The 21,954-nt window shown below is 38.2% G+C and overlaps 1 protein-coding gene across 3 annotated transcripts in view; it reads right to left on the minus strand.

The window, feature by feature from the left end:
- Positions 1-1,945: 1,945 nt before the first annotated feature.
- YLPM1 (YLP motif containing 1) overlaps positions 1,946-21,954 on the minus strand; it is a 75,369-nt gene continuing 55,360 nt past the window's right edge. For 2 of the 3 annotated variants that reach the window (XM_049612481.1, XM_049612478.1), the window contains 4 exons: positions 21,198-21,249; positions 16,024-16,154; positions 2,650-2,832; positions 1,946-2,338 (listed from right to left, as the gene is read on the minus strand). In XM_049612481.1, coding sequence (XP_049468438.1) covers positions 2,686-2,832; positions 16,024-16,154; positions 21,198-21,249 — 330 coding nt within the window. In that variant the 3' untranslated portion in view covers positions 1,946-2,338; positions 2,650-2,685. Of the gene's footprint in view, positions 2,339-2,649; positions 2,833-16,023; positions 16,155-21,197; positions 21,250-21,954 lie in introns of those variants that run through there. The other variant, XM_049612480.1, reaches the window with a different exon arrangement.

Here is a 21,954-nt window from a genome sequence, read left to right on the forward strand (position 1 = left end):
TAAAAAATTTAAGACACATACCAAGCAGCTTTCGGAGATAAGGAGAACTATGTAAATAAAACAACAGTAAAATGCTAGCACATAAGTGGAATCCAAGTTTGGTCCCCTGTATTCCAAGGACATCTCTTAATAAACTTAAAATATTTGTGTTATCAAGGTATTTTCTACCAACACGAAATTTCTCCAAGATATTCTTGGGTGTTCTATTCTGTAGTCCAGTGATAATGCAAATTCAAGAATGTAATAGTCCTTTAGACTAGCAAAATCAAATACCAACTGACAGTCTCTATTACTTTCTTTTGGGGGCCTCATCTTTTTTTCATTAATCTTCTTTCATTGAAGTTATTTGTTAGACCAACTTCCGAAAGTAGCCAACATTCTATGTTTATCCCCTAAGGTCATGTTAATCTGTATCTTCTACAGATTGTTTCCTCTTTCCTTATCCCCTTTGGTATAAGATCATAGACACAAAGCCATGGCTGCAAGGCAAAAATATGGCAGGTTTATGGTGATTCACAGGTGATTACCACTTCCTATTTCATTGGCATTCTGAATACTGTTAGAACATAAAATGGTTAAGAAAACTAAAGTAAGACATTCTCTGTAAGAACATATATATCTCCATTGTCTTCTGAACTAGAGAACACATTCTGGAAATACTGTCTTTGATAAGAACAGGCATTTGGTAGATTCAAGTGAGTCTCTGTACACACAATAATTCTATTGGCTATCTTGTGATGGACCTTCACTCAACGTCATAAACGCAGCTGAGAAAGATCAGTACATAGAAGTATACTGTCAGCCAATAAGCAACCAAAGTAAGTTGTTAAATACTACAAACAGTAGGTGTTATTTAATGAAACAAACTACACGTTCAATATTGACTTGTTAAAAGCCTCTTACATGTAAACATTCAGAATTTCAGAGAAGATAAAAAGAACAGAAAGTTGTGAGGATTCCCATTAAGTTGGTCTTCAGTACTGTAATTTCACGTTCTTGACACCCAAAGCAGTACTATTCGAATGCTAATAAATATCATCTCTGGTCACACGGTATTTAACGTAGGTCAAAAAACTAAAAGGTTTTTGTCTGTAGCCCAAAAGTGAGTATTTCAAAATATTCAAGCCTTTTGTGAACACATTTAGAACTTGCAGAGTTGGATTACAAAGTGGAAACGGTGTTTGAGGAGGAAGCCTCTTCTCTAGGTCTTCTCTCATGCTAGAAAATGATATTTTTTTGCTTTGCAGAATAGAAGAGGGAAAAGAATGTTTTTCTGTTTTTAAATTGGAATGATATTTGGGTTTTAGCACCATATATTTCTAGGTTCCACCTGGTACCAGCCACAAGAGGGGAAATTCTGTGCAGAAGGCCATGCTTTCCAATCATGAGCAATCTGGCAAGAACCTGAAAACTTGAAGGGCTTAAAGGCTGCCTGCCAGAGGGCTGCGCATCTCCATACTCCTTCCCTGAAATCTTGATGCAAACATCAGTTAATTCAAGTTCAGCAATAAGGCAACAAGTTCCTGAGTTCTATGGAGTACATCAGTTTTGTCCACCAGGAGTCAAAGCCAGATGAGGGAAAAATCAAAACATAACGGGGCATGAGGCAACAACAAGAGGATCAAAGTAATAATAATGATAAAAAACAATAAAACATCGTGCTACAGAACTGATGTGCTCCAGGGAACTGATGAATATTTGCAGTTGTCTCTACTAGTCTTCAAGACGCAAAGATAAAGAAAGCTATAAAACAAAGATTACGGAGACTTCCTTGTGTTTACAATATGTGCTATGTATTATATTGAGCTATATAATATTCTATAGGAAAGAGGTTTTGGGATGTTCGGCTAGCACGTAATTAGAACACACCATATTAAAAAAGCAAAAAAAATAAAATTAAGAAAACGAGAGAAAGGGGCCCATGCTGTGTAGCCCATGAATCTCATCGGCTTTATCGTGAAAGTTTATTGTTTTTAATCCTAGTACAATCAGCTACCAGTTACATACAGTAAAAAACAAAAACAGCCACAAAGCAATGATGATAGAGATAGTCTGTGACATTGTACAGTGGAGGAAATATTTTCTGTTGGAATCTTCCAGCAGACCCCCACCTGGCTTCAGCAGTTAAGCTATCACTCCCTCCCTCCCCAAAATCGTTAAAAAGAAAAATTAATGTCTTGCTTGGGTACAGCAAGATTCTAATACCTCTTGGGGACACTGGAGAACTTTAAAAAACTAAAGTGGTAGAAACAAAACAAAAACTGAAACGTGGAAGGCAAGGTGACACACTACGAAGCTCCATGAGGCCGTGGCTTCAGATCACCTCAAAGCGAACCACCTGGAAAGAAAAGAAAAGGCTGTCATGCCAGGAGATAGCAGGTAGAAAAGTTCAGTAGACTTTAGCATCTCAACACTCTACTCCTCAAATATACAGAATCCAAGCTTTTCTCAAGTCTTACGTTAAGTGAGCTGAGTTGTAGAAAACTGCTCCATTTTCCAATACCTTGCACTGTGTTGGCAACTAGCACATACTTAAGAACCAAAAAATAATACGAGAAGCATTTTTAGCAAAGCATGCTGTCTCCTTTACCTCAAACCCTTCAAAACAACCACACAGTAGAGGCTATTCATATGAGTGTGCAATCTTACCTTAGAGGAACAATGACTCCGTTCAAAAACTAAGTCTCATATATATTTGGTTCGATTGAGGGCTTTTTCAGCCAGGTGACCACTTTCATCTGTGATCTTCTCCCAATCAGTCTGTCCGACCACAAAACCTATGGCCCTTTTCCTATCCGCGTCCTTCTTTTCTTCCAGGTCTGCCCATCTCACCTAAAAAGAACACAGCATTAGGCTGGGCTTTAGGAAAAATAAATAAGCAAAGGGCCTCTTCCCTCTCTGGATAGTCTAAGGGGTAGATAACTAATTTGAAACTAAGAATTAAAAAACATTGGAGATGAACTGGGGAGAAGTGGAGAAAGCCACATGTCTTAAGCTACAGAAAGGAAACTCTCTAGTCAGTCACCAAGTCCTAACCCTTCCAGCCCCTGGAAAGTTCAGCTCTCAGCTCAGTCCTGGCCCCTCCATTATCCTCTGTGGCTCCTTTCTGGTTCACTGACCTCATTTCTTCCTCTGCTTAGTCTTCCTACCTTACATGCTCACTCTCTCCAATCCATCCTGCCAGAATGATCCCCAAATACACACAGTCATGACTCTCACCGGCTTTAAATCTGTCCCCTGCCTGAAGAATAAAATCCAAGCAATAGGTCCCTCTGGATCTGGCCCTGTCTACTCTCCAGTGGCATTTCTGGGCAGTGCCTACAGCTTTTGTATAAGTAGTACACAATTATTTCTGGCTCTCAGAGCACAATGGGCCACTTCCCATCTCTGTAACCTTGCATATTCTAGCCTCCCTTCCTGAAACGTCTTTGCCCTAACCCTGTCCATCTGGCATGAGTCTAGTCATCAATCCTTGCTTTGTCTCTCTTGTTCTTTGCCAATCAAATAATTAACCATTGCTTCCTTAGAGTTACTTCTGGGTTTTGACACGTTTACTTTTGAACTTCCACACTATTTTGCAATGATCTACTTATAGACCTGCATTCCCTAATAGACTGTGAATACCCTAGGTCCACTGAGTTTTATTTGTCTCTACACAATAAATATTTCTTGAAATTTAATCTTAGAAAACAGGGAGAGAGTATTATCATTTTCATCCATGAGATAAAGAGATGAAGAGATGGACTCAACTGATACCATTTGGATATCAGTTATAATATTATAACTGTGGAAAAATTATAACTAAATGCATAGATCAGGGATATTTCCCATTGGCAGGTATTCTCACATTTAAAAATGTAAGGAGATACATTTTAAATTTTAATAATATATCAAATATAGATTCTTATATTAACAATTAAAAGAACAAGCAGATATATCACATTCTGCAAAAGTTGAAACACCTGAGAAACTATGAAACTGTGGACATAACACCAAAGTCTGCAGAGACTGTATTTTCAATATAGCTTGTGATTTATTCTCTGTGACAAGGAATGGGAACCAGAGCATGCATACTTCATGTTCTTCACACTGGATATGGAAATGCATCAGGGCTCTTAGAGGCACACTGACCTTCCGTATTACCATTTACCGGACTGGTAATGAATCCAAACAGCAACCACTTGGCCAAAGAGAGGATATGTAGTGATAGCAGTGGGGAAAAACTGATACCACCCAACTCTTTTTAAAGTAGATTTAGTGCGTGGAAAACCTAAATTTCCTTCATGGATTTTAGTAAAAAAGAAAAAAAAAAGCCTACTTAATGTGGGCTTTATATACAGACATCTCTGGACTTTCTACTATGTATTTATGCTGATTATATTTATTTTGAGGGACTCATACACTCTCTCAGTTGCCCTTGGGATCAGGGGGATACATTTAGCAAAAGATGACTATGGCTGAGGAGGATGAAGGATGGACAGACGGACAGACTGGCCAGTGAACAAAGAAATGTTGTAACCAGTCCATAGTACATCCTTGACACAGAGTTAAACACACTGGTCGGTGCCACCCTGAACAAACTAAGAGCTAATTTTTAAGCCTGCAGTATAAATTCTAAGTCTTTAAAACTCAGATAAAATAAAGAACACAGGATTAAAAGAAAAAGTATGTAATTATTTCTTAGATAAGCAATATGTTTTAGCACAAATGCCCACAATTTTAAGTTGAAATGAAAATGTTTTATTCATATCGCTAACGTATACTGGTGCTGTATTATTTATTTACATGGTAGACTCCTCCACTGGAGGTCCGCTCCTTAAGAGGTCTCATCCACAGACCTGACAGACATTCAACATTGTAGAATGAGTGAATGATTACCAAAACACCAAATATATAAGAAGCAGAATAATGACTTTCGATTAGAAATGGTTTCTTAAATGTCAGTGTCCGTCCTAATCTTCCTAGAGGTACTTTTACTGAGATTTATAATCTTTTTTGCCACTTAGCCATTAAAAAAATGTTATAATACAGAAAAACCTTGACTAACACTCAAAGGTTTGAGGTACATATATTTTATCCACTGTCACTAAAAATATCTATAAAATGTAAATGTCCAGCAAATAAGGGATCTGTTCACCTTCTACAGATATCGAAGAAACACAAAGTCGCCTTGACCTGCCATTTTATGCCCAATTAAGCAAGCAAAATTTTTAAAAAATTGTATTTAAAAAACCTAGCCATTTTGGTAAAACTCTAGTATGATCAACTCTACATAACTACTTGTTACAGTGGACATTAATCCTAGGAACATATCTGGTATTTGTAAAAAGCTGAATTAAAGGAATCAAGAGACCCCCGCAAATGAATAAATTATGAATTCTGCATTTGTTGCTACCCAAAGGATCTCCTTGTAGTCTGATTTTTGTGAGTGGTTTGAGAGTTAAAAACTATTTGAAATGAGGATGTGAGGCAGGGGAGGAGAGACAATGATAAGTCGCTTAAAGAACGGGGATGTGGGGGTTAAGAAGATGGCAGCAAAGTAGGAGGACTCTAGGCTCACCTTGGCTCATGAACACAACTAGATAACTAGCAAATCATCCTAAATACCTAGATATTGATCTGAAGACTGGCAGAACCAACTGCAACAATTAAAGGTAGAGAGGAGGCCACATCAAAGAAGGCAGAAAGTGCAGAGACAACAGTTTGGGAGAGAAATGGATGGTGGCCCCTATGGTAGGCAGGGAGCAGTGGTGGGAGAGAAGGGCGAGAGACATACTAACACACTGGGGAGCATCCGGGGAAAACAAATCCCACAGTAAGAGAGCAAGAGGGGCCAAATTTCATGATTTATGGCAACCAGCGTGGAGTTTTAAAGGTCGGCAGGCTTGGCTGGAAGAGAACCCTTAGGGCACTGCCTTGCTCTTAAAGAGAAGGCAGGCAAACATACAGCATGGAAATAGCGATCTGAAGAGCACTGGGGAGGTTACTCGCTCATCTCAGAGTATGTCCCAGAAAGACAGAGTTCACTGAGAGACCCCTCTGGGAACAAAGAAACTGGCCTGCACCATTTCTCAACCCTGCCCCTCAGTATAAGCATAGGACTGCCCGTGGGAACCAGTGTAAAGTGCCAACACTTACTACCTAACTTGCTTAAACCAAGCCCCACCTCCCTGTGCTCTGGTAGAACTGCCTCTCCCACTCACACTTGCCTCAGTCCCAGCATGGTAGGCTCCCTCCTCCAGAAGACCAGCCCAAACCCTTGCTCACACTGTATCTCCCCATGTAGGAACTTTTCGGAGCCTTGGTTCTGGCAGTGATGGTGACAGGTCTCATTTCACAGACAGACCAGAGCACATATAGTTAAAATGCACCACATTATATAGTTAAAACACACCACATTTAGGCTAGGGACCAAACATTGCCCACAACAGACAAAGAAAGCCTCTGCAGATGACTGGCCTGAAGGATAAAATGGCCAGGACAAAAAAGCAGAAGATACGCAAAACACACTGGACACACTCCCGGAAGCACCAGGCCCTAGGGAACAGAGGATACCACAAAGCAGAGCACTACAGGACCTCTTCTTCATAAGGTCATTACCCTTAAGAATAAGAGATATAGTTGACATTCCTAACACACAGAAGTAAGCACAGAGACTTAGACAAAATGAGAAGACAGAAACTTACTGCAAATGAAAGAACAGGACAAGGCCTTGGCCAGAGAGCTAAGTAAAACAAATATTAGTAACATGCCTGATAGAACATTTAAAGTAATGATAATAAGGATACTTACTGAACTTGAGAAAAGAGTGGAACACATGAGTGAGACTCTTAACACAAAGATAAGGAATAACATAGCAAAGATATGAAATAAATGAAATGAGAAACACAGTTAATAGAATAAACAGCAGGCTGGAAGAAGCAGAAGAATGAATTAGCAATCTAGAAGACAGAGTAATGGAAAGTAACCAAGCTGAACAAAAGAGAGAAAAAGAATTATGCAAAATTAGAACAGACTTAGGGAACTCAGTGACTTCATCAAATGTAATAACATTCATATTATAGGACTCCTACAAGAAGAGAGAGAAAAGGGAGCAGAAAACTTATCTGAAGAAATAATAGCTGAAGAATTTCCTAATCTGGGGAAGGAAACATATCCAGAACCAGGAAGCACATCAAAATCAACAAAAGCAGATCTACACCAAGACATATTGTAATTAAATTGGCCAAGTGTAGTGACAAAGTTTTAAAAGGAGCAAGACAAAAGAAGGTAGTAACTTACAAGGGAAAACTTGTAAGGTTAGCAGGAAATTTTTCAGCAGAAACTTTCTAAGCCAGAAGGGAATGGCATAATATATTCAAAGTGATGAAGGGGAAAAATCTGCAGCTGAGAATACTTTATTCAGCAAAGGCTATCATTCCAAAGAGGAGAGGCAGTTTCCCAGACAAACAAAAAACTAAAGGAGTTCATGATCACTAAACGAGGCCTGTAAGAAATGTTAAAGGGAACTCTGAGTGGAAAGGAGAAACCAGAAGTGACAGTATAAAGGTAGGAAAGACAAAAGCAGTAGCAATGAATATTTCTGTAAAATATCAGTCAAGGAACTCACAAACTAAAAGGATGTAAAATATAACAACATATCCCAAAAATGTGGGGAGGAGAGGAGAAAAGAATGGGTTCAAACTTAAATAAGCATCAACTTAATATAGACTGCTATATTCAAAAGAGATGATATACAAACCTAATGGTAACCATATATCAAAACCATTAATAAATATGCAAAGAATAGAGACAAAGAAATCCAAAATATCACTAAAGAAAATCAGCAAATCATAAAAGAGAGAAAGATAAGAAAGGATAAAAGAAAATCTCCAGACAAAACCACAAAACAAATAATAAAATGACAAATACATATTTATCAATAATTACTTTGGGGGTGCCTGGGTGGTTCAGTAGGTTAAGTGTCCAACTCAGGTCATGATCTCACAATTGTGAGATCGAGTCCCATGTTGGGGTCCACGCTGGGCATGAAGCCTGCTTAAAGATTCTCTCTCCTTCTCTTTCTGCCCCTCCCTCACTCACACATCCACACATTCTTCCTCTCTCTCAAAAAAAATTGTTTTGAATTTAAATGCATTAAATGTTCCAATCAAAAGACATATGGTGACCAAATGGATAAAAAAACGAGACCCATCTATATGCTGCCTACGAGAGACTCATTGTAGACACTTGCAGATTGAAAGTGAGGGGATGTAGAAACATCTATCATGCAAATGGATGTCCAAAGAAAGACCAAGTAGGGGCACCTGGATGGCTCAGTCAGTTAAGATCTGACTTCGGCTCAGGTCATGATCTTGCAATTCATGAGTTTGAGCCCCGCACTGGGCTCTGTGCTGACAGCTCAGAGCCTGAACCCTGCTTCAGATTCCATGTCTCCCTCTCTCTCTGTGCCCCCTCCCCCCACGTTCACATTCTGTCTCTCTCTCTCAAAAATAAGTAAGCATTAAAAAAAAAAAAGAAAGCACAAGTAGCAATACTTACATCAGACAAAATAGACTTAAAAAAGACTGTAACAAGAGACAAAAAATACTATATAATAATGAGAGGGACAATCCAATAAGAAGATATAACAATTGTAAATATTTATGCACACAACAAGGAAGAACCTAAATTCATAAAACAGTTAATAACAAATATAAAGGAACTGATAATAATACAATAATAGTAAGGGACTTTAACAGCCTACTTATATCATTGGACAGATCATCCACAGAAAATCAACAAGAAAACAATGGCTTTGAATGACACACTGGAACAGGTGGATTTAACAGATATATTCAGAAGATTCCATCCTAAAACAGCAGAATGCACATTCTTTTCAAGTACATATGGAATATTCTCCAGAATAGATCACATATTAGTCCACCAAACAAGCCTCAGGAAATTCAATTAGATCAAAGTCATATAATGCATCTTTTCTAACCACAACACTATGAAACTAAAAGTCAACCACAAGAAAAAAACTGGAAAGAGCACAAATATATGGAGGTTAAATAACACGCTACTAAATAGCGAATGCGTCAAGCAGGACAAAAAAGAAGAAATAAAAAGGAAATGGAAACAAATGAAAATGAAAACACAATGGCCCAAAAACTCTGGGATGCAGCAAAAGTGGTTCTAAGAGGGAAGTATATAGCAATACAGGCCTACCTCAAGAAGCAAGAAAAATCTCAAATAAACAACCTAATCTTACACCTAAAGGAGCTAGAAAAAGAACAACAAACAAAACCTAAAATCAGGAGAAGAAAATAAATGATAAAGATTAGAGCAGAAATAAATGATATAGAAACTAACAGATCGATGAAAGCACGAGCTGGTTCTCTGGAAAAAAGTCAATAAATTATATTGATAAACCTCTAGCCAGACTTATTAAAAAAAAGGGAGAGAGGACTCAAATAAGTAAAATCACAAATGAGAGAAAAGAAATAACAACCAACACCACAGAAATACAAACAATTATAAGTGGATATTATGAAAAACTGTATGCCAACAAATTGGACAATCTAGAAGTGGATAAATTCTTAGAAAGATATAAACTACCAAAACTGAAACAGGAAAAAACAGAAAATTTGAACAGATTGATAACCAGCAAAGAAATTGAATCAGTAATCAAAAAATGTCCAACGAACAAAAGTCCAGGACCAGATGGCTTCACAGACAAATTCATTTAGAGTTAATACCTATTCTTCTCAAACTATTCCAAAAAATAGAAAAGAAAGGAAATTTTCTAAATTCATTCAGTGAGGCCAGCATTACCCCAATACCAAAACCAGATAAAGACACCATTAAAAAAAAGAACTACAGTGAAGAAATGGGCAGAAAACATGAATAGACATTTCTCTAAAGAAGACATCCGGATGGCCAACAGGCACATGAAAAGATGCTCAACGTCGCTCCTCACCAGGGAAATACAAATCAAAACCACACTCAGATATCACCTCATGCCAGTCAGAGTGGCCAAAATGAACAAATCAGGAGACTATAGATGCTGGAGAGGATGTGGAGAAATGGGAACCCTCTTGCACTGTTGGTGGGAATGCAAACTGGTACCGCCACTCTGGAAAACAGTGTGGAGGTTCCTCAAAAAATTAAAAATAGACCTACCCTATGACCCAGCAATAGCACTGTTAGGAATTTACCCAAGGGATACAGGAGTACTGATGCATAGGGGCACTTGTACCCCAATGTTTATAGCAGCACTCTCAACAATAGCCAAATTATGGAAAGAGCCTAAATGTCCATCAACTGATGAATGGATAAAGAAATTGTGGTTTATATACACAATGGAGTACTACGTGCCAATGAGAAAGAATGAAATATGGCCCTTTGTAGCAACGTGGATGGAACTGGAGAGTGTGATGCTAAGTGAAATAAGCCATACAGAGAAAGACAGATACCATATGGTTTCACTCTTATGTGGATCCTGAGAAACTTAACAGAAACCCATGGGGGAGGGGAAGGAAAAAAAAAAAAAAGAGGTTAGAGTGGGAGAGAGCCAAAGCATAAGAGACTCTTAAAAACTGAGAACAAACTGAGGGTTGATGGGGGGGTGGGAGGGAGGGGAGGGTGGGTGATGGGTATTGAGGAGGGCAACTTTTGGGATGAGCACTGGGTGTTGTATGGAAACCGATGTGACAATAAATTTCATATACTGAAAAAAAAAAAAAAAAAGAACTACAGGCCAATATCCCTGATGAACACAGATGCAAAAATCCTCAACAAAATACTAGCAAACCAAATCCAACAATACATTAAAAAATGCATTCACCAAGATCAAGTAGGATTTATTACTGGGTTGTCAGGGTGGTTCAATATTCACAAATCAATCAATGTCACATCAATAAGTGAAAGGATAAGAGCCATATGATCATTTCAACTGATACAGAAAAAGCATTTGACAAGGCACAACATCCATTTGTGATAAAAACACTCAACAAAGTAACTTTAGAGGGAACACACCTCAACATAATAAAGGCTATACATGAAGAACCCACAGCTAACATCATCCTTAATGGGGAAAAACAGAGTTTTTCCTCTAAGGTCAGTAACACTCTCACCACTTTTATTCAACATAGTACTGGAAGTCCTAGCCACAGCAATCAAACAACAAAAAGAAATACAGGGCATCCAAATCAGTAAGGAAGCAGTAAAACTTTCACTATTTGCAGGCAACATGCTACTACCCAAAGTCAGAAAGACTCCCCCACGGACGCCTGGGTGGCTTAGTTAAGTATCTGACTTCAGCTCAGGCCATAATCTCACAGTTTGTGGGTTCAAGCCTCGTGCTGGGTTCCATGCTGACAGTGAGGAGTCTGCTTGGGATTCTCTCTCTCTCCCTCTCTCTCTCTCTCTCTCTCTGCCCCTCCCTGACTCACGCATTCTCTCTCTCTCTCAAAATAAATAAAATAAACTTAAAAAGAAAAAAGAAAAGAAAGACTCCACCAAAAAACTGCTAAACTAATAAATGAAGTTAGTTAAAGTCTCAGGATATAAAACCAATGTACAGAAATCTGTTGCATTTCTCTAGACTAATAATAAAGGTGCAGACAGAGAAATTAAGAAAACAATCCCATTTACAACTGCACCAAAAATAATAAGATACCTAGGAATAAGCCTAACCAAAGCAGTGAAAGACTTGTACTCTGAAAACAATAAAACACTGATGAAAGAAACTGAAGACAACACAAAGAAATGGAAAGACGTTCCATTCTCATCAGTTGGAAGAAAAAATATTGTTAAAATGTCTGTATTATCCAAAGTAACCTACACATCTAATGTAATCCCTATCAAAATACCAACAGCATTTTTCACAGAACTAGGACAAACAATTCTAAAATTTGTATGGAACTACAAAAGACTCCAAATAGCCAAAGCAATCTTGAAAAAGAAAACCAAAGCTGGAGGCATCACAATCCTGGACTTCAAGTTATATTACAAGGCTGCAGTAATCAAAACAGTATGATAAGAGCACAATAATAGACACAGATCAATGGCACAGGATAGAAAACCCAGAAATGAACCCACAACTATATGGTCAATTAATCTTCGACAGGGCAGGAAAGAATATCCAGTGGTAAAAAGACGGACTCTTCAATAAACGGTGTTGGGAAAACTGGACAGCAACATATAAAACAGAGAAACTGGACCACTTTCTTACATCACACACAAAAATAAATTCAAAATGGATTAAAGACCTAAATGTGAGACCTGAAACCATAAAAATCTTAGAAGAGAACACATGCAGTAACTGCTTTGACACAGGCCATAGCAACCTCTTTCTAGATATGTCTCCTTCGGCCAGGGTAACAAAAGCAAAAATAAACTATTGGGACTACATCAAAATAAAAAGCTTCTGCAAGCAAAGGAAACAATCAACCAAACTATAAGGCAATCAATCTATGGAATTGGAGAAGATATTTGTGAACGACATATCCAGTAAAGGGTTAATATCCAAAATATATAAGAAACTTGACACCCAAAAAACGAATAATTCAATTAAAACATGGGCAGAAGAGGGGCGCCTGGGTGGCTCAGTCGGTTGAGCGACCGACTTCGGCTCAGGTCATGATCTCACTGTCCGTGAGTTCGAGCCCCGCGGCGGGCTCTGTGCTGACAGCTCAGAGCCTGGAGCCTGTTTCGGATTCTGTGTCTCCCTCTCTCTCTGACCCTCCCCCATTCATGCTCTGTCTCTCTCTGTCTCAAAAATAAATAAATGTTAAAAAATTAAAAAAAAAAAATAAAACATGGGCAGAAGATATGAACAGACATTTCTCAAAAGACATACAGATGGCCAACAGACATATGAAAAGATGCTCATCATCACTTACCATTGGGGAAATGCAAATCAAAACTACAATGAGATATCGCTTCACACCTGGCAAAATGGCTAAAATCAGTAACACAAGAAACAACAGGTGTTGGCAAGGATGCAGAAAAAAAGGAACATCTGTACAGTTGGTGAGAATGTAAGCTGGTGCAGCCACTGTGGAAAACAGTATGGAGGTTCCTCAGAAACCTAAATTCTAAAAATAGAATTACCCTATAATCTAGCAATCACACTACTGGGTATTTGCCCAAAGAATACAAGAACACTAATTCAAAGGGATACATGCACCCCTATGTTTATAGCAGCATTATTTACAGTAGCCAAATTATGGAAGCAGCCCAAGTGTCCATCGATTTATGACTGGATAAAGAAGATGTGGTATATATATACACACACAAACACACACAATGGAATATTATAAAAAAGAATGAAATCTTGCATTTGCAAAGACATGGATAGAGCTAACGAGTATAATGCTAAGCGAAATAAGTCAGTCAGAAAAAGACAAATACCATCTGATTTCACTCATGTGGTGAATTTAAGAAACAAAAGATGAAGGGGGAAAAAAAAAGAGAGACAATCAAGAAACAGACTCTTAAGTACAGAGAAGAAACTGATAGTTACCAGAGGGGAGGGGGTGGGGGGGTATATTACAGGCGATGGGGATTAAGGAGTGCAATTGTCATGATGAGCACCAGATGTTGTATGAAAGTGTTGAATCACTATATTGTACACCTGAAACGAGTATTATACTGTATGCTAACTCACTGGAATTTAAATTAAAACTTAAAAAAGAACTAGGATGTGCACAGCTCACGTCACTTTGTCCAACCAGCTTATGAAGTAAACAACGTGGGATCACATACTCTGTAGAGTAATAGTTATTTGACGAAAAATAAACTAGAGAAAAATATTTCTCATTTGAGATTATGCATTGTTACTGTACTATACCAAATTATTATTCTCAAGGAAGAGCTATTTCTTTTCTTTTTTTTTTTTTTTACAGCCTGTGCATACGAGCAGGGGGAAGGGTAGAGACAGAGACAGAGACAGAGACAGAGAGAGACAGAGAGAGAGAGAGAGAGAGAGAGAATCTTAAGCAGGCTCCAAACCCAGCATGGAACTGACACAGGGTTCAATCTCACGACTGTGAGATCCTGACCTGAGCTGAAATCAAGAGATGGACCATGATTAACCGAATGAGACACCCAGGCGCCTGCAGCTGTTTCTGCTTCTGTTGCTCCAACCTTAAAACTGGAATAGGATGAATCCATGCAAGTAGTGCCCGGGTGGAGCTAGGCACATACAGAATGCCACTAATCTCCCTTTCCCTTCCTCACAAGCCACATACACAGAGGTGGGCCTAGGGACTGTATGAAGTATTTAAAAGAGCTTTTGAAAACTGAGGTGCTTCGTAATGTTATCCAATGTCATGATGTGTTACTGGCATTTTTATTTTCTTACAACAAATACTCTTTTAATATTAAAAGTACTGAAGAAATTCATAAAAAAGAAATGCTGTGTAAAGATAAATGATACAGAACCTCATCTTCTTTTTTGTTTAGTAGAGAGAGAGAAGACAGAGAGAGAGAGAGAGAGAGAGAGTGCGGGGTTATGGGGTGGGGTGGGGGGGAGAGAATCTTAAGCAGGCTCCACACTTGGCATGGAGCCTGATGACATGGGGCTTGATCCCACGACCCTGGGATCATGACCTGAGCCAAAATGAAGAGTCAGATGCTCAACCAACTGAGCCATTCAGGCGCCCTGATACACAACCTCATCTTAATTAAGGAAATGCAAACCGAGATACCATTTTTGTTTCACTCATCAGATGTCAAAAGTTTAAAAGTTTGATAACAGCACCTTTGGTGCAAGTGTGGAAAAACAGGCATTTACTTACAGTGGGTATATAAATAGTTGTAACCTTTTTAGGAAACAACCTCACAGTATTTGTCAAAATGATAAATCACACTCTATAAGACTGCAGCTTTAGTGCTAAAAATCTACCCTAGGGATATACTTTCAAAACAATATGCATATGCACTATGACTTTCACCATAGTGTTTATATTAACAATAAAATGAAAAGAGCCTAAGTATCTACCAATAAAGGGCTGGATAAATACCTCAACAACCAAACAATGGATATTAGGCAGCTATTTGAAAAGAATGGTAGTTTGTATACACTTATATACAAAAATCAAGACAAATTAGCTAGAAAAGGCTTATCTGGATCACACATAATATGATATTTTTTGCTTCGTTATTTTGTTTTAAAAGGATATACATAAACGTCTATGTGGAAAGCCTTATGCAATATCCTGGTTTCATTTCTCTGCTCCTTTTCACAGCAAAACTTCAAGAAGTTGTCTACCTTTGCTGTTCTATATTTCATTTCCCATTCCTTCTTCAGTCAGCTCCAAACTGGCTTGTGCCCTTCAACTCTCTAAGAAAACCTGCCTGATTGTTGATCAATCATCAGCAATCTCCATGTTGCCAAATCCAATAGCCATTCCTCTGCTCCCAATTTACTTGTCTTCTCTGTATCATGTAACAATTGACTACTCTTTACTTCTTGAAACATTTACCTCTACCTGAACTTCGAAATTCTGGAGTCCTGAGTTCTATTATCATTTCTAACTTAAATGGTCTCTCACTGAACTTCTCATGTTTTACTCTCTAACTGGACTTCCCCAGTTTTCTCTGACTCAGTAAATGGCACCACACACATGGAGTGCTCATGGCCAGAACCCCGAAGATTCACCTTTGAGTCCATCCACTCCTGGACTCTCTAGATCTAATCCATTAAGATATTCCACAGATCGTCTTCCACACTTTACTTTGCACTTGGCTATTCTGCCCCAGACAAAACAGCACAAGCGGCCCCTTCAAACTCCTTTAAGGTTGACAACGTGCTAGCCACGTGAGATTCTGTTTTTCATTTTTTAAAATACCTATACATTTCTAATCTGGTAATTTGTAAGGTCTGACTCATTTTTTAAAAATTTGTAATATGATAGAATATAAACTAAGTCACTCTAAAAATAGCATTCATATTCTTATCTGCCTATAACTCTCCAAAACCAGATGCCTAACGGGGCCCTTCCCCTATTGGCAATTATTGACAAAGTCTCTTACCCTCTTCTTCCCAGGCTCAGAAGCACGAGTGTCATAATCATCAGGGAGCTGAAGATAATCCTCCATTCTGCTGGCAATTGCCTCCCAGTCACGTTTCCTTTTAGTACCAGTTCTCAAGCCATCCAACTTGTCTGAGGGACAAACACAGAGCCGCAGCATTAAGGGAGAGTGTGAATTTGCACACAACACACAACTAAAGGAAAAGAAGTCTGGAGCACTGTCAGAGGGCACATCCACATTTTTGAGGGCAGCATCACTTGCAGATCCAACTATCTTCTTGGCAGAGATAACACCAAGTTCTGTGCAATTTCCATCGTTTATTTGATGTTCATACTGGCAGGCATTACGTTACGATGTTGGTTTAAGTAACAAATACAGGCAGAGTAAGAAAAGTCACTGGTCTCCTGGCCTCCCTGCCCCCGCCCCCCCAAGTCACACTTCAGCTCTCATGTCCTGAAGGAAAATGCAAAGACGGGTTTTTCTAAAAACTCTTTCTTCTACTTTTTTTTTTTTTCCCCTTTGACACAATATTAACACCACCCATTTGATCGGTAATCACATGTGATACTGTGTCACACGAAAAGCAGGTAGTACCAACAACTTAATGAGCCAAGCTAACGTTTAAAGAAGGTTTTAGATGAATGGTTCCTTGGGAACGGTTGTACGAGGATTTGCCGTAAGTTAATGTTTCTGAGTAAGATGATTGTACAGATCGCCCTTTTCTTTGTTTATATTATGAAATACTGTTGACCATTCCGAGGCTAAGAACTAGTCAGCCAAAGTGACCAGATCTCAATTTTCTTTCTGAATCCTCAATCTGAGAGGGCTGGGTTTCCTAAGGGGCCCAAACTGTAACCACTTAAATGAACGGAGATTGCAGATTCAGAAATTAGGAGATAGGAGTTTAGGTGTCTGCAAGAAGAACACGCGATGAAAATGTGTAGTGTTTTCCATTGGTTATTAATACTGATTTTGAATTCTGTATGTAGAATATCATGAGCTATATATATATTTAACTACATTGAAGCACTGAACTTTGGAATCATCTGCGGTTACAAACACACACTATTATTAAGCAAGTCAATAAAAGAAAACCTACAAAATGTCAGAAATACACAATAACCACACCTCATTAAACTCCAAAAAGGGTGCAGAGTGTATATAATAGAAGTCTTTTAGGCACCAAGTTGGAGAGAACTTGATATGAGAAGAAAAGCACAATAGAAGCCGTGGCGGGAGGGAGGGGGAGTTTATGCTTCAAATGTAAAAGATTCACACACAACTAACTGTACCATACCATACAGGCTTCAAAAACCAGTAAGATTTCACATACTTGGCAAAGCTTTTATTTCCTAAAACCCTCCCCCATAAAAGCAATATTACTGAAAAATCGGCAAGGCAAACTACAACACTGTACAAAACTCAATAAATTTTTATCATATTGCTTTAGAATATTTTTTAACGTGGATGAGTTCAACAGAAACAGTTTCCTAATCTCCTCTGCAAATCACATGCTGTACCAAATGGCTCTATTTTCATGTATATGACAGGCCATGATATACAAATGCTTAAAGAAGTGACCCCTTGATTGCACAGGGATGTAGATTATGGTATTATAAACCCAATGAAGTCTCACAAACAATAAAACTGTTCTAGTTCAACAGTCTACAGTATTACCAGAAGAGTAGGAAGCTCCAACAGACTTATTAAATAAACCTCAGAGGATTTCCAAACTTAAGATCAACTTTGACGTTAACATACTTCAAAGGAATAATTTCGTATCTGAACCCCTGGAATGGAGCATGGCCAGGCAGCACTGCAGAAGGGCAGTGTGAAAACTGTAAGAACTGTGCCTCATACGCTGGGTATGTGACAGGAGTTACAGACCAGGAGTCCCATATGTGTAACATGGAAGATCAGAAGAACATGAACTACTAGTCTGAACACCCTTGTTCGTAATGTTTAATTTGTGCACACATGTTTAAAGCTTCCTTCTTGGGGCTGAAGAAAGGTTCATACCTCTTCCACATGGCATCCTGGAAACCCAAACACACAGACGTATGGCATAAGGTGAGGGAAGAGGAATTTGGGGTGTTAATTACAGCAGACGGCTGGTATCCCATACACTCATACTAAGGATTTTCAGAGGTTTCAATTTCAAAAATGAAGTTTTACGATGAAGATGGAGGTTTAAATACCCAACTTGGCAGGTCACAGAATTTTCCCACATCTTCAGAACAGTATATATTATTATAGCACAACAGAAAAATTTTGTAGACATACACGTATGCATTTTCTAAACATAAATGGTGTTTCTGAAAATCTGTTCATGGTAAACACACAAGGGTTATGTGCCTACATGAATAATAATTTCATTCCAACTGTGAAGAGATGATATTGCCTGACATGTAGGAGGCCAATACACAATAACTCATAAGCAGAGACAAATGACAGATGAGAAAAGTAAAAGTACTCGGTATGGAGAAACCTAAATTAGGGTAACAGTCTCAAACCTTCTTTCAGTTTCTCACAATTTGAGAAACCAAAATCACATCATTGGAATTTAAGGAGCTTCAGTGCTGAACCCCAGCATCCGATGTGGCATGTAACACCCCCCCTTGCATTAGGGTGCCTGTGTCCCAGCTGAGAAGGAGCCAGTCAGGTGCAAGTGAAGTGGGCCACAGGCGGTCTTTAACAACTCCATGACACCGATGCCAGATGTATTTCAGGCCAGTTCTGAATCTTTCTAGAATTACACCACTTCCAATTTAACACTCAAACATTGGCTGAACTGCATACTGTACTTAATTAACACAGATCAAGAATCTGCAATGAGATTTAACCAGTTGCATGAAAGGTAAACGAGCACTTTCTCACTGGCAGACTCATTTGTAAATCAAAACGTCTCAGTTACACGGATTTATCACTTCTTGCTCAGTGTGTTACACTGATGAAGCTTAGTATGTTTCCATCCAGCATAGTCATGTTACCAAAAGGAATTTACGAATGTTGGTAAAGTACCTAGAAAAATAAATTGTACCCTGTAATCAAATCTATTAAATTTGTTAGGATAAGGAAGGGCACTGTAAATAGGCTGATTCTCGGATGAAGAGCCTCATGTTTTAGAGAAGAATCTTCTTCTCGTTTGGCTCCATGGACCAACCTCAAAGAAGCAAAAGCACTTTCAAGAATGCTCACACTCAATTTGCCTTCCTCCACAGGTAGATTAGCTCTCAAAATAACACTGTGGTGCAAGATGCCAGTCATTATATAAAACATCACTGTCACTCTTCCTAAAATAGCAGCAGCAAACATGTTAGGATTTATTTTCTAGATTCATTACTACACCTTCAGTGCCTTTAACTGAATAAGTAAATAAAAATGATTTAACAAATCCATTTCTGGAATTAACTGCCCAACACTCTCTCTTCAAGTTGGAGTGAATTTGTATAAAATATATTTTCTGAGAAGCAAATGGTAGGCCAGAATTTTTTCCAGAAATCAGTACCAAGTTTAATATCATATATTCTTCAATAGTCATCAGAGCTAAATTCCATTTTCCTTTCTCTTTAGAAATTAGAAAGAAAAATCGAAAATGGACTAGCTCAAGTTTAAAAAAGTATTATCCTAGATCATGTATTTGTAATGCCTGTGAACATTATACGCTTGGCTAAAATATTTATCATTTTTACAATCCTGTTGTCTCTTTATTATGATCTCCTTTTCCCCAAAAGACAATTGCTATTTAGAGAACCAGAAGAAGGAAATGATCTTACAGTCTTACAAGTTATTCTCAAAGTACAGAACTTCAGACTTAATCTAATATCAAAATAAGCAGACCTAAGCATTATTATTTAAAAAGTAATTTGTGCCTGTTATTTTCCTACATATGTAATTGCACTTAAACATTTATAAATGCTTTGAAAGTTTAGAGGAAGAGATCATTGACTAGGATTTCCCAAGGAGGGAAGACTAGCATAAGAATATGTCAGTAATCACATATAACTTTCACATATCATACAGTAGAAAAAAATTCTAGACTGTGTAACAAAGTACCTCTCCCAATAATGTAGTAACAATGAAGTTTATGGAACTGCTTTTTACACAGGGCCTAGTGAACTTCAATTGCCCACGTGATCACGTGAGCAAAATAAAAGGCAAAACTTTTGCGGTTGTGTGTAAAATGCACTCCTCTTACATCAGAAACAAGTGTGTCCCCAACAGTGAAGCAGCTAAATGACTCAGATTTCTTCTAGGAACTTAAGATATTTAGAAGGCTACTTCAGTTTTGGAGTAACAGCATGATACCAGGAAGAGAAACGCAGAGACTGATAGTCATACTACATACATTAGTAAGGTCAATCTTCTAGAAAGTCCTCATCTCATTTTCTTAGATTATTTATTAATACATCTGAATCGATGTGTTAAAGGATTCTCTTTAAGTGAGGTGAAAAAAGTAAACGAAAAAAAAGTTTTGCAGTTATGACCATGAAATATTGGGAGGAAAATCCACTGGATATGTAGGATGTTCTGCTTGACGGGATACCTCACGTTAAGCAACTCCAAGTTTTGATTTAGGCAATCATTTTAACCAGTTTACCTTGTCATCTGGCGCTAAAAATAACTTGAAGGAAACTTACAAAGCAGGCTCCTCAAAAACCTAAATTATAGATCTACCTCCCCGTGCCCAGAAACTCTAATCTATTACACAAGGAAAATAACTGCCTTTAAATTGATGTTTAAACTTCAGTATTTATTATTCCTACTACTATTATTACCCAAAGTATTCACAATCAGGTTCAACTTTGGACTGCAGTTAAATATTCTTTTAAAAAAGCAGAAATCTCATCGCACCAACATTTCTGATTAATATAACAGAACGGATTTTACAAGTGACAGCATTTTGTTGCTAAATGCATCATACTTCCGCTTACTCTCATACCCTGAAGTGGTACTGAAGGCAGTTCCTCTAAAATACTCTTCTTTCACTCTGTCCCAAGATGTAACTAGTTAAACAAGATGTAGCTAGCACAACAGACTGAGGACGTAAGGTAGGCCAAGAATCTTGGCTTAAAGCAGAAATTTGGGAGAAATTTGTTCTTCTTACAGCAGAAAGATCTATGACCATTACCATCAGGTATCACATATAAAAACAGGAAAAAGGAAATACCCACCTAGCTTGGCCTCAGATGTGTCCATCTCCCATTTGCTTTTCGGAATGTAACCCTAAATCGCACACAGAGAGAAGCTCGAAGGGTTAGAAAGAGACACATACATGCATATCACTGTTGAACTGGAAAAGCATTAAAACTGGGAACGGATTCAGTTTCCACTCACTAGTTACATATATATATATCTATATATATATATCCTTAGGGAAAACACAGTCTCATTATCTCTGAAGAAACTGAATTACCAATTCACCAAACTTCCCTGCCCAGATTTCAGAGTAGTCACTTCAGAATAGTATCATGAAGGCGCTTTGAGGCAGCTACAGTTCAGGACACCCGGCTGTAGTCTGAACAACAGGTAAATAGTAAATATGGAGAGGACGTACGGTCGTTTCTGTGCTAGTATTAATATCATTCAGAGTAGCAGAAGACTTCTAATAACTAGCTAGCTTATTTTCTAAATACAACTGCAATTCTCAAGTGATAGTAGCCATGAGGTACAAAGAGTGTTCTTCAAGACAGCTACTTTATATTTCAGTGTAACTTTACTCAACAGAAAGAAGAAAACAATGGTATCACTGAACACAACTATGAAGTTCCAACTTCATTTAAAAATGACTCAACCCATTTACCAGTTCGATCTTACAAAGGCTGGTTTCACTGAATCAATGTGAGAGCATTTCTTCTGCGTCAGTTGGAACCCAGATTATTATTTTCAATGTCTTTTAGAATGATATTTTCCTATTATACGAAAAACCAG

The sequence above is a fragment of the Panthera uncia genome (assembly GCF_023721935.1).
Source record: "Panthera uncia isolate 11264 chromosome B3 unlocalized genomic scaffold, Puncia_PCG_1.0 HiC_scaffold_1, whole genome shotgun sequence".
Classification (NCBI taxonomy): domain Eukaryota; kingdom Metazoa; phylum Chordata; class Mammalia; order Carnivora; family Felidae; genus Panthera; species Panthera uncia.